Source organism: Lynx canadensis, chromosome D2 (assembly GCF_007474595.2).
Source record: "Lynx canadensis isolate LIC74 chromosome D2, mLynCan4.pri.v2, whole genome shotgun sequence".
In the NCBI taxonomy this organism is placed as follows: domain Eukaryota; kingdom Metazoa; phylum Chordata; class Mammalia; order Carnivora; family Felidae; genus Lynx; species Lynx canadensis.
This window is the reverse complement of record NC_044313.2, coordinates 79,312,999-79,326,565: the sequence shown is the minus strand read 5'-3', so window position 1 is coordinate 79,326,565 and position 13,567 is coordinate 79,312,999. Positions and strand designations below refer to the sequence as shown.

Below are 13,567 nucleotides of genomic sequence, written 5' to 3'. Positions count from 1 at the left end.
CCTCCTTACACAATTGGGCTCAGTTATGTTATCCCCCAAAGAAAATTCTTTTTGATTTTAGAATCGGCAAATATTACGTGAAATGAGATCAGTCAATTTCGTAATCTGAAACCCAAGGATTTAAGTGACAACAGTTATTTATTTTTACGTCTATGTACATACACAGGTATACACACACATATATGTTTTTCCTCCTGAGACATCACCCCAAGATTTTAATATTACAGTCATGTGACATTCTGTGACATCACTGTAATGATGAGATGGATATTTGTAATTAGTATTTGCTGTTTGGTAATTGTCTTTATGTGGACAGCAGCCGTTACATAATGGAGTCACAAATGACTACATCTATTACACAAGACATCGTATCATGCATTTTGTAACTGGCTACTGCCAGTTATTTTAAGATGGTCACTGCTATTTTACCAGAGAGCTCTGCTTCTGGAGTTGGTATTTTAAAACAAAACTTAACAGAAGCCCGTGAGGGAGGGGAAGGAAAAAAAAAAGTTAGAGAGGGAGACAGCCAAACCCTAAGAGACTCTTAAAAACTGAGAATAGGGGCGCTTGGGTGGCTCAGTCGATTAAGCGTCCGACTTTGGCTCAGGTCACGATCTCGCGGTCCGTGAGTTCGAGCCCCACGTCAGGCTCTGGGCTGATGGCTCAGAGCCTGGAGCCTGCCTCAGATTCTGTGTTTCCCTCTCTCTCTGCCCCTCCCCCTGCTTGTACTCTGTCTGCCTGTCTGTCTCTCTCAAAAGTAAATAAACATTAAAAAAATTTAAAAAAAAAACAGCTGAGAATAAACTGAGGGTTGATGGGGAGTGGGAGGGAGGGGAGGGTGGGTGATGGTCATTGAGGAGGGAGGGCACCTTTTGGGATGAGCACTGGGTGTTGTCTGGAAACCAATTTGACAATAAATTTCATATTAAAAAAAATAAATATAGGGGCGCCTGGGTGGCGCAGTCGGTTAAGCGTCCGACTTCAGCCAGGTCACGATCTCGCGGTCCGTGAGTTCGAGCCCCGCGTCAGGCTCTGGGCTGATGGCTCAGAGCCTGGAGCCTGTTTCCGATTCTGTGTCTCCCTCTCTCTCTGCCCCTCCCCTGTTCATGCTCTGTCTCTCTCTGTCCCAAAAATAAATAAACGTTGAAAAAAAAAAAAAATTTAAAAAAAAAAAAAAAAAAAAAAAAAAAAATAAATATATTCAAATATTCAAATAAATAAATAAATAAATAAATAAATAAAACAAAAACCCGAACAGGAAACCTGACCGTTTTTCATGATTACAGTTCTTTTTTTTTCCTTTCCCTTTCTCGCTATAGCCCCGTTTCCTTCTTCTCCCTCCTGCTCTTTTGTTCTTATAAAGCGCTACCTATGTGGATTGCATTGTCTGCAGGTTTAGGGAGAAATAATTCCACGTTTATTTGCGTCCTAAAGCAGGCCGCTTTGTGTTGTCCACGGCGCAGCTCTCTGCTTAACGGAAATAATCATAAACTCCCCTTTTTTTTAACGTTTACTTACTTTTGAGAGAAAGAGACAGAGCATGAGCAGGGGAGGGGCAGAGAGAGGCGGAGACACAGAATCCGAAGCAGGCTCCAGGCTCCGAGCTGTCAGCACAGAGCCCGACGTGGGGCTGGAACCCATGAAACCATGAGATCATGACCTGAGTCGAAGTCAGACACTCAACCGACTGAGCCACCCAGGCGACCCAGTCACAAACTCCCTTAAGCAAACCCAAGATGACTAGATTTAAGGCCCCAGGTTCATCCCAATTATTTATGGGATTTTATATTATGCTCCTGTCTTTTAGAAAGAGTTGATGTATTAAACAGCTCTACGGAATAACATTTCTGCACCTTTTGTGAAACAGCTATTAAAGGCAATACACATTATCTTAGTGTTTGTTACTCAAGGATCCCTAATAATAAAGTTCTTGCAGGTATAAATTCCTTGAGATGAAAAAGTTTGTTCATTTGTTTGTTTTCTTTTGGGATGAACTGAATTGAAACCTTTGGGGAGTTATTGAAGCTATGTAATTACGGTCATTGGCCACCACATTTCTAGAGTTGCAGATTGTATTCATCTCCTCAGATTGCTTCCCATTGGCTCTTTTACTAGCATTAACACTCCTCCAGATGGTGAACAGGGAAGGATGCTAAAACTGTGGCCAATCATTTTCAGGGTAACGTCTACACTTTATTTATTCAGGCCATGCTGCCTCCTATCTGCCCTGGTAGCAGAGAGTTGCATTTACCAAAGATAGGCTTTTATATTGACACCCTTTGCTTTGGAAAATATAATATTCAGATTCTAGACTGGCATCGTTAGTTGGAACAGTAGGTACCATAGATACTGACTTATTTGTTAAGTGCTACATGAAGCTCTTTATGTGTTTAAGCCATTTCATCCTCAACTTTTTGGGGTGGGTATTTGTTTCCCTCACAACTTATTGGTTAGTAAACAGATAGGTTAAGTAATTTATCCAACATCACACAGCTAGTAAGAGGTGGAGAACTGACTTGAATCCAGGAACTTACTCTGGCCAGTCTAACTCCAAATATAAGATCTTGAGAGGGACCTCTGAGATCTTCTTGGGAGGTGTGAAATAACAGGAAAAAAAATCTATATATCTATATCTATATCTATCTATATATAATCTATATCTATATCTATCTATATCTATATTTAGATCTATATCTATCTACATTTATATCTGTATCTATCTATATCTCCCTTCGGCTCTCGGCACAGATCTCCTAAAAATCTTTGTAATTTCCCAAGTGATAAAAGCACTAAAAACATCTTTTGTTCTAATATTTGATCCTTGGGGCGCCTGGGTAGCTCAGTCGGTTAGGTGTCCAACTTCGGCTCAGGTCATGATCTCAGGTTCTGTGAGTTCGAGCCCCGGGTCGGGCTCTGTGTTGACAGCTCGGAGCTTAGAGCCTGCCTTGGATTCTGTGTCTCCCTCTCTCTCTGCCCCTCCCCTGCTCACACTCTGTCTCTCTCACTCTGAGAAAAATAAATAAACATAAAAAAAAAAATCTAATATTTGATCCTTGATCCTGGTTCCTAACACAGAGCTCCTAAGTCCTGTGGAATCTCTTGAATGACAGGAGTATCTTTTGAGGCAACTTTTGGTGGGTTCCAGGGTGGTTTCAGGCTTCTTCCATCTTCAAAAAAAAAATCAGTATTTTCCTTTCGATGGCTCCCACGCCAGCCTTCGCTGCCCCCCTTATTGGCCTACAATTCCTGTCCAGGTCTGAAGCCAGGGTTTCTCAGGGGTGTCCAGGGGAACCATTTCTGTGGGATATTAGTAGGTGTGGTGCTCAAATAAAATATCCCACGGTCAAATACATTTGGGAAGTTATAGATGAAATGAAGTGAGAAGGAGGCTTTTCTATAGGAATGTCTTTTAATTGGATAATATGACCTGAGACTTTAAACTAGAAGCCAAGTCGGTAGCATTTTGCAAACTTACGTGATGGCAGAACCCTGTTCCAAAGAGCGTATCAAGGAGCTGGTGTTCCATTGAACACATCTGGGGAAACACAAACCCAAGCACAATGGATCCTACCCGTAACAATAGGGGTCTATAGTTCAAGTCAGGTCTCATGTATCTTGGTATTTAGACCCTCTGCCTCAGGCGATTTGGTTCTGGGGGTGGCTTTCTGCAGGTGCGGACCATTCCTAACCTCTGACGTTGACGACTCCTTGTCCTTTGTCTGGTCTGGGCCACTAGTCCTTCCTCCTCTGGATCTCTTCAAGACTTAACAACAGACTGTATTTTGTGGACTCAACCCTGTTACCGTTTATCTTGTTGCTGCCTTACCCTGATGGAACAAAAATGCCCCCCTTCATTCGTTGAGTGTGCCCATTTACGGCATTAGTTTTAGATTCAATCCAACACTCCAAGTAAAGCGTGGGTGTGGGACAGTGTCGGTAACATAAAGAGACAGCTCTTGCTGGGCTACTTAAAAATCAATAAAATACAGTGGAGTCACTATATGGACATTTATATCGTGTGAATTCAACTAGACACACTTAGCACCCTGGCCCAGAAAAAAAAGTTTAAGTGCAAGGTAGTTAGATTTTATGTTAGGGGATGCCATTACTACAGGCCTCTCGTAATTTACAACTTGCATAATCCGAGATTAATTTTCCATAAAACTGGCGAAGGAAGGCAGGCGTTTCTTTGCTGTCTGAAGAGGCAACCTCAGAAGCAGTAGCAAAAACATGGCTTCTAATCCACCCCGCCTTCCCGCTTTGAAATTGTGTGGTTGCGAACACACACACACACACACACACACACGCAAATTCCTTTTCATTTCGATTGTTTCAGATGCTGCCAGTCATGTGAAAATGTATTAATATTTTACGTTGCACTCTTCCACATTTGCACAACTCTTTAATAAAGTGCTACCGCCATGCACTGTGTGTGTTTTCCCCCACGACCCCACTCTCATTTGTACAGCGATTTAATCTGTTAGGAGATCTGACTGCTGTTTTTCCCTTTCCCGTGTGCCTTTCACAGTAGAAAATATCACTCCGTCCTCTATCGGCAAGCCGACTATTTCATCCGGCCTCACCCAAAGAAACTGAAATCTACTAAACGCCGGAAAAATGGCTACACTCAATTTACTGAAAGTTATGTCACTCTCCGAAATGTCATGGCGTTTAAAGGGATTTTCAAAGAGAATTTTGAATATCCGTGATTCTTCTCTTCATGTGTTACCGCCCATACAAGATGTGACTCTACTTGGAAAGAATTGGGCTTACATAGTGCCAACCTAGCGTCCACTACTCCCTTCTTTTTATTTATTTATTTCTCTTAGCTCCAAAGGCTGGGAAGCCCAAGATCAAGGTGCCAGCTGATTTGGTTCCTGGTAAAGCCTCTCCTCCTGATCGCAGACAGCCCCCCTTCTCGCCGTCTCACTATCCTCACCTGACCTTCCCCTGGTATGTGCACAAGGAAAGAGATCTCTCTCTTGCTCACTTAATAAGGCCACCGACCATACTGGATGAGGACCCCACCCATATGACCTCATTTAACCTTAATGGCATCCTAAAAGCCATCTCCAAATATAATCACACTGAGGATTTGGGCTTCAACACAAGAGTTTTGGAGAGAATTTTGGAGATGAATTCAGTCCACAGTGGATAATATAACAAATGACCTTATGTTACTTAAACGAGTTTAAATAGATTTTTCTGTTATATATTACCGCATGCACCCTGTCAGATAGCATATCTTATGAAGCAGTACACAAAGGATAATGTCTAATTCGTGGCATACAACATGAGAAGATCAAGGGCCATTCTCCTCTTCTTAGAACAAAGCAGTTGTAGAGTTAAAAATAGTTAGTCCATTGCCGTTACAGGGCATTTCATGAACTGCTGATTGTACATATATGTGGTATCATGTTAACATAAACAGTCTGGCCCTGAGGGAGTCTTAAGTTATAAAAGAAACATTTTTCTAAGATCATGTGCTCTGATATAAAAACCATACTCCAGCCCAGTTCTGTCATTATAAAGTTCTGGCAAGCCGGGAAACGTTAGTTGGTGATTTTATCAAGCGAGACGTCTAACTAACGGCTTGATGAAACCATCCCCTGCACCATAAAACAACACAACAAATTGAAATGACGATTCCCTTCAAGAATTTAGTCATTTTCCATCATTACAGTTTGTTCTTCAAGAAAAGCAGTATCTCAGGGACCATGCTAATCCTACAAATAAGAATACCCTTTCTCCTTTATTCCTAAGATGAGCATCATGTTTATTCTAGCAATTCAAATCTAATTTTAATAACAACCTTCCACAAAAATTGTGGAGTGGAGATTTTAGCCCTAGTATTCTAGTAAAGCTCTTACGAAACATTTTACCTATCATTGTCGTTATATTGTAGACAAAGTAATTTTGTGTAGTCGTCCGGATGAAAGTTAGGTAAATAAAATTGTACGGAAGTGAAGGGTTTTTGTAACATAGTAAAATTCACTTTTTTACTTCTAGCCTGGGAAGTGGAAAGAGCAGCGCTTACCAAATTTTAAAAAGAGCCAAACGGGGGCGCCTGGGTGGCGCAGTCGGTTAAGCGTCCGACTTCAGCCAGGTCACGATCTCGCGGTCCGTGAGTTCGAGCCCCGCGTCGGGCTCTGGGCTGATGGCTCGGAGCCTGGAGCCTGTTTCCGATTCTGTGTCTCCCTCTCTCTCTGCCCCTCCCCCGTTCATGCTCTGTCTCTCTCTGTCCCAAAAATAAATAAACGTTGAAAAAAAAAATTAAAAAAAAAAAAAAAAAAAAAAAAAGCCAAACGAACAAAACACAATGAGTAGAGATACTTCTGCATATAGATCGATCCATATTAAAGCAATCACACTTGGGCCATTTTGAAATCTTCAAACTTCTGACACTATTTTCATGAACTTGGTAATACGAACCATGTGGGGAATGACTTTCTGAAAAACTTTGCTGGTTGCACTGTGTATTTTATTATTGGCCAAATGTGACATTAAATTTTATCCCCTGTGGCTTGGAGTTAAATGCTTGCTCTGTTCAGAATGGCAACACTCAATTAAACAGCATTTTTCGTGATCTACACCCACCATTGTTACTGTATTTAAGGGAAATAATGGGGGTACTGACCTATATTGCGTTTCTTATTATCGATGGAGATGAAGCGTGTGCAGGGATTACTGGTGATGTACTGTCCAGCCCAAGGGACATCAATCTTCGTGCCAGCTTCATAAAAGAGGCCCAGAGCGTAGCGAGAAGAGTAGCGCACAGACTCCAGTTGCTGCCTTTGGCATTCACTAATTACTGCGGGAGAAAAAGTACAGGGCATCAAACTTGAAAACATCATCTTTCCTTTTAGTGTATCAAACACAAAACCCCTCTAAGCCAGTCCCAACCGTGCCCCTCACCTCCGTCTCACTCATGATGAATGTTGAAAGGCAGTGCAAGCTAGCGTCAGCTCTGATTTCTTTTCAGAATGATCACTGACCTTGGCACAACTGCTTTCATCAAGCTGGAAGTCCAAACTCTAGACCAGCATTCAAGGCTCTCGAAATCTGACGCCGAGTTGCTTTCCTAGCTTTGTATCCTAGTTATTATCTGACAACATTAGAAAATCCTTATCCTGAGCATTTTCTGTGAGACAGGGTCTTTGCCAAACGCTCGATATAGGCCTTTCACTGTATCCTAACAACCACCGTATAGAGAGTGGTATTTGCATGTTCCCGGTAAGAAGGCTAATGCTCCATTCCTTATGGACCGCTTTAAATTCTTCCACGTCGTATAGGGACTTATTTATCTGTCACCATTCTTGCAGTGGATTAGAACAGTTCCTCAAGCACGGTGACCATGCCTTAGGCATCTCGGTCATAGCCTCTACCCTACTCATTATACTACTCATCCAAAAACGAAAGGATAAAGGAACAGAAAGGCAAACACAGACACACAAAGTTAGTTAAAATGTAGGAGTTAAATATAGCAAAACCTTGGGGCGCCTGGGTGGCGCAGTCGGTTAAGCGTCCGACTTCAGCCAGGTCACGATCTCGCGGTCCGCGAGTTCGAGCCCCGCGTCGGGCTCTGGGCTGATGGCTCGGAGCCTGGAGCCTGTTTCCGATTCTGTGTCTCCCTCTCTCTGCCCCTCCCCCGTTCATGCTCTGTCTCTCTCTGTCCCAAAAATAAATAAACGTTGAAAAAAAAATTAAAAAAAAAATATAGCAAAACCTTGGTTTGCAAGCATAACTCGTGGTGGAAACATGATTGTAATCTGAAGCACTTGTCTGTCAAAGTCAATTTCAAGAACGATCGGCTCAGTGGTGATCACGTGATGTTCAGTGTCGCAGAACGAGCTACTTGCAATCCAAGGTTTTACCGTAATCAATCAACAAATGGAAAAAAAAAACCAGGAAAGGAATTAGGCAGGCTTGGGTTCAAATTCTGACTCTACCATGTGACATTGGTCAAGCTAGTTATCCCTTTTTTAAAAAAAATTTGATGTTTTTAATTTATTCTTTGAGAGAGAGAGAGAGAGAGAGAGAGAGAGAGAGAGAACAAGTGGGGGAGGGGCAGAGAGAGAGGGAGGCACAGAATCGGAAGCAGGCTCCAGGCTCTGAGCTATCAGTACAGAGCCCGACGCGGGGCTCGAACCCATGAACTGTGAGATCGTGACCTGAGCCAAGTCAGACGCTTAACTGACTGAGCCACCCAGGTGCCCCTCAAGCTACTTATTCTAATTATAGTCTTCTTGTCTATAGGTGCCAATAATAGTACAGGATGTTGTTAAGTCGCATGAAACAATACATAGCACAGTGTTTGGCATAGGATAAGGGTTCGCTAAATAGTCACCTTTTCTATTATAGAGAAGAAAATGTTTAGCAGGGGCATTGTTCCATGTTGGGATGGGGAGGGAGGAGATTTCCCTCGCTTTTCAATCTCCACCTCCAATCTTCCTACCCTCAAGGGTGTCAGGGAATCGCTTGTTCATATCTGTGCTGCATCAACGATCTGGGTTTCAGAGGCCATAGTTCTATTCCAAAGGCTTAGGTGGGATGGCTCAGATACGGAACATACACGATTTTTTCATTGAATTATTGAAAACAATCCTAATCTAAAACGGAAGGGATAGGCAGACCTCAGGGCTGGGGAGTGCTTTAGCTAAACCTTAGGGAAGTGGCTTTAGGAGGTAGACAGAAGGTTAAGAACAATATTCAATGAATTATTTAAGGACACTAAGAACCCTATACATTATCATAGTGTATTCTTGGCTACAAAACATTTTTAGAACTGAGACCTCATTGAATCTTCACAAAAACCCTGACAGGTAGGTGCTTTTTCCATCCTCATTTTACACCCCCAGGGAGACGATGTTCAGAGAGGTTAAGCGACTTGCCCTGGGTTACATGGCTTCCAAGTTGTGTGGCCAACGAAACTCCCGCATCGGAGTCCTGTTTATATCCTGGTTACTCCGCGCCCTGACCTCCTGAGCTGTAAGGCTGAGCTGCAGAACGAACGTTGGCACCCATGTCTCCTGTGACATTAATGGTTATTTCGCACTCAGCTTAGAAGTAAAAGCATCATTCCTTTTAACCATCATTTTCGGCCTTACTAAAAGATTGAATTGTGTGATGAGCGAATGATCCGACGCTGGCCTTGTGACACTCAATGTCTCTTGGGTTTCATTTTATTATTTGATCCGCTTCTGCAGTTACAGCTGGATGTTATGCCTCCCGCTTTCTGAGAGGGGCGAGGGGAAGGAGACCCTTAGTAAGGGTGGAGCATGTGGCAGGTCTGCGTGGGCTTATCGCGGTTGCGCGTTTGATCGGTTAAAACACAAAGCAACAAAACCGTCCTCGGCCATGTAGTAACTGAAAGGGCCTAAAACTCTCTCTCTCTCTTTTTAAAATTTTATTTTATTTTATTTTTATTAATATGATAATAATTTTAATAATTCTAAAATTATATTTATTAATATAATAATTAATTTTTATTAATATGTCAAATTGGTTTCCATACAACACCGAGTGCTCATCCCAGCAGGTGCCCTCCTCAATGCCCATCACCCACTCCCTCCCCCCATATTTAACCGAACTGAAGGGCCAACCAGGCTGACAACCAAACTGGACCTCCCCCTCCCCCTTCCCCACCCCAACATTTGCACATTTAACCAGGCTTTATTTATTTTTTTACCCATTTTCTAAATGTTTATTCATTTTTGAGAGAGAAAGAGAGAGCGCGGGCCGAGGAGGGGCAGAGAGAGAGGGGGACAGACCATCCCAAGTGGGCTCTACGGCACAGAGCCCAGCGCGGGGCTCGAACCCATGAACCTCGAACTCACTGACTTCATGAAGCCGAAGTCAGATGCTTAACCAGCTGAGCCACCCAGGCACCCCTTAACCAGGTTTTAAACAAGCTACGGAGGGGCAGACAGTACTGGGTGGCTCTGTGAAAAGGTAAAACTTGTCAGTGTCTCCAGACATGGGAGTCAGATGTAAACGGGAGCCCCACGGAGCACAGGGAGGCAGGACTTCTGATGGAAACAATCTCAATCTCTGGACACATTCACCTACAAAAATTCATCTTCAGGACCTGAAAAGTGTCGAGTTGTTGTAGAACCTAACACAATGGCGTTATTTTGTTTGAAAATTTCTTCTTATGCAGAATACTGAAGGGGGCATCCCGAGGTCCCCAATACATGTATTTTTGGCAAGTAAAATGATAGTCTTTTTTACTAGCACGTATTCAAAAGGGCCGTATATCCGCAAAACAAGGCTCATAGAGAAACGCCCGATTCCAGTATAATGTGTCTTTACCTGGATGTCCCCCTCACTTGATTCTCGGCCGCTAGGATCGTATGACTGCACTGCATGGCAATGTGTGATGTGTGCCACATGGAGGAGATGAATGACAGAGAGAGAGGGAGAGAGACACGAACCTGAGCTGCACTCCTGAATAACATCAAGGGAGTGATTTCGGTTTTTTGCTTCCTAACCTGTGAAAGAAGCCTGCACATACAAATTCTGCCTACTTCTTATGTTTTCTGGTGATGATCTCATTCATCCATCCATTGCCTACTTCGTGCCGGGCACCGTTCTCGATGTCAGGGCCATAAAGCAGAAAGCGCAAGTCCCCGCTCTCGTGTAACTTACATACTAGTGGTGGAGAGGCCAGTTATAAATCAATAACCAAGTCAATGGCATGTCAGCTGGTGAGAGGAACTGTAAAGAAAAATGAAGCAGGGTAAAGGGGATAAAAGTGACAGGTCTGGGTGGTGAGGCTAGTTTATGTAGGCTGTCAGGGATCTACGTCTCCTCTGAGGATTTTATTCTGATTGACATGCGGAGTTACTGCTGGTTATGAGCCAAGGACAGATATCACCCAGATTCTGTTTTAAAGACTATTATTCCAGCCACAGGCAAAGACTCCAAGAGAGGAACTGGGCACACAGTGATTGGAATCATGTTAAAATGACACTCAGAGGAGCGTCAGAAGCGGTTACGGTTTGGATCGAATATATATCTGTGTGTGTGTGTGTGTGTGTGCGCACCTATGTGTGTACAAATACATATTTATATTCCATATTTTATACGTGTGCATGATGTGTGTATATGTCGCATATACACGTGAACGTTTATAAATATATATCAGGTAATTTTCTTAATGTTTATTTATTTATTTTGAGAGAGTGAGAGAGCGTGCACGCTGAGCAGGGGAGGGGCGGAGAGAGAGGGAGAGAGAGAGAATCCCAAGCAGGCTCCGCACTGTCAGCGCAGAGCCCAATGCGGGGATCGACCTGACGAACTGTGAGGTCATGACGTGAGCTGAAATCAAGAGTTGGATGCTTAACCGACTGAGCCTCCCAGGGGCCCCTATCCTATAATTTGTAATCGACGATTACCATACATACCGAAAAGTATGCCTTGATGAATGTTCATAAAAATGTGCCAGCAAAATCGCCAGCCAGATCAAAAAACAAACAGAGTATTACCAGAACTCCAGAAGCTACCTTCTCCCCACTTTTCAGGCACTCCCTGCCAAGGATAATCAGTGATTCTGAATTCTAACCCCATAGATTAGTTGAGTTGGTTTCGAATGTCACATAAACGGAATGATGTGGCGCATACTCCCGCTGTCCTGGCTTCCTTCACTCAACACCACTAAGCTTGTGATATTTACAAATGCTGTTACACGTAGTCGCGGTTAGCTCCCACTGCTGGAGAGTTCTGCTGATACAGATATACTGCCCTTTACGTATCCCTGCTACTGTTGGTAGACATTCGGATCGTTTGTAGTTTTGGGTGATTACAAATGTAACGCGAAGAACACATTATGTGTTTCTCTCGGCTATATAGCTAGCACTGGAACTCCCAGATCACGGGGTCCCCTTACGCTCAGCTTGCGTAGATCCCGTTCAGTGCTTTCGAAAGCCATTGTACCAATCTGCACCCCGCCCTTGGTGCACAGAAGTTCAGTTGCTCCTCGTCTTCGTCCACAATTGCTACTCTCTGCCTTTTGAACTTGAGGTGATATCACATTGTGGTTTTAATCTGCGTTGCTTGAGGACTACTATTTGGAAACCTTGCCGTGTTGATTTGGATATCCTTTTGTGATTGCCTGTTCAAACTTTTGCTCGTTGTTCTTTTGGGTTGCCTGCCTTCTTCTTATTGTTACGTAGGAGTTCTTTACATATTCTGGCAGGAGTCTTGTACGCGACTCGTAACGACTTTCTTCTCCGTGGCCTGCATTTTTACTCTCTCCATCGTGTGGTGTGATGGACAGAGTTTTCATTTTAATTTAATACAATTCACCATTTTTTCTTACTAGCACATTCGTGTCCTGCTTAAGAGCTCTTTACCTACTCCAAAGCCTTGAAGACATTTTATTTATTTACTCTTTCCGAAAACTGTATTGATTTACCTCGCCTAGGGTTTTGGGCATATTTGGAAGGTAAGGCAGCCATGATCCCTGTGGGCTTGGAAAGGTGGTCCGAGGGGCAGAGATCAAATGGGGCAGAGATGGGACACTCCTTCTCACCTACTCTACTTAGACAAACAACACCTTTCTTCTTCTCTAATTCTTGAAGTTACAATCTAAAAATAAGACACTAGATCACATGCACATTGAGTCAAGGACTGTGACCTCAAGAGTGTTGTGTGTCCAGCTCCTCCCAACAAAAACGAGTACAACGTGGGCATCCAGTAAATATTCACGATGCATCCTCAACTTAGAATATTTGGGAAGTGCACAAATGCATAAAGAGGCAAAAGGGGAAATAATCACCATAATTCTCACTATTCAGAGAAACAGCCACTATCATGCACATTGTGACATTTTTTTTCTTCAGTATTTTCCTGACTTTATTCTTTAAACCCGGCTGTGCTGGTATCACACATACAATTCTGCGTACTGCACTTTTGCTTACCTTATGACAAAAAAAATCTCATCGTAAACACGATTTGTAATGCCCCCATAAAATCTGATGCAATGGACGTCTGTGTGATTTGCTTAACCATTCCATTCCTGTGGGACATTTGCTTCCTTTGTTTGGTCCGTTGTAGTTTAAGCTGTTATGTATATCTTTGCGCATCAATCGTTATCTGTGTTCTTAATCATTTCCTTAAGGCAGAATATTGGAAGCGGAATCACGGTTAAATTGATTTTCAGAAAGACTGCACCAATTTATACTTTCGTTAATAGTACGTACTGAAAGACCCACTTCCCTGTATCCTTGCCCGTGTTCGGTGTTACCCATGTTTCTTCATAGTTCAGTGGGAAAAATAGATCTTATGTTGGTCTTAACATAGATTTCTTCTCTACTGATGAGACTAAACACTCTTCACTTATGTAATTTATCTTTTGGAAATAATGTGCTCCTATTTTGCTAATTGATCTATTAGATTCTTCATGTCATTATGCTGATTTTTATTAATGGGTGATCTGTTATAGAAATTCTCCATTCATTGCATGTTATGAAATTCCTCTGATGTGCTGTTTACATTATTAGTATCGTATAATATATTATAATACATACGGAGGCCATCTGTCAGTTGTTTCTTCTCTCTCTCTCTC

The 13,567-nt window shown here is 42.7% G+C and overlaps 1 protein-coding gene across 7 annotated transcripts in view; it reads right to left on the bottom strand.

Moving 5' to 3' along the window:
- Window positions 1–13,567, bottom strand: part of RNLS (renalase, FAD dependent amine oxidase) — a 293,352-nt gene that overhangs the window by 81,838 nt on the left and 197,947 nt on the right. For 6 of the 7 annotated variants that reach the window (XM_030335564.1, XM_030335571.1, XM_030335568.1 and 3 more), the window contains exon 5: window positions 6,638–6,811. The exons of the other annotated variant lie outside the window; for it this stretch is intronic. In XM_030335564.1, coding sequence (XP_030191424.1) covers window positions 6,638–6,811 — 174 coding nt within the window. The remainder of the gene's footprint in view (window positions 1–6,637; window positions 6,812–13,567) is intronic. 7 annotated transcript variants of the gene reach the window in all.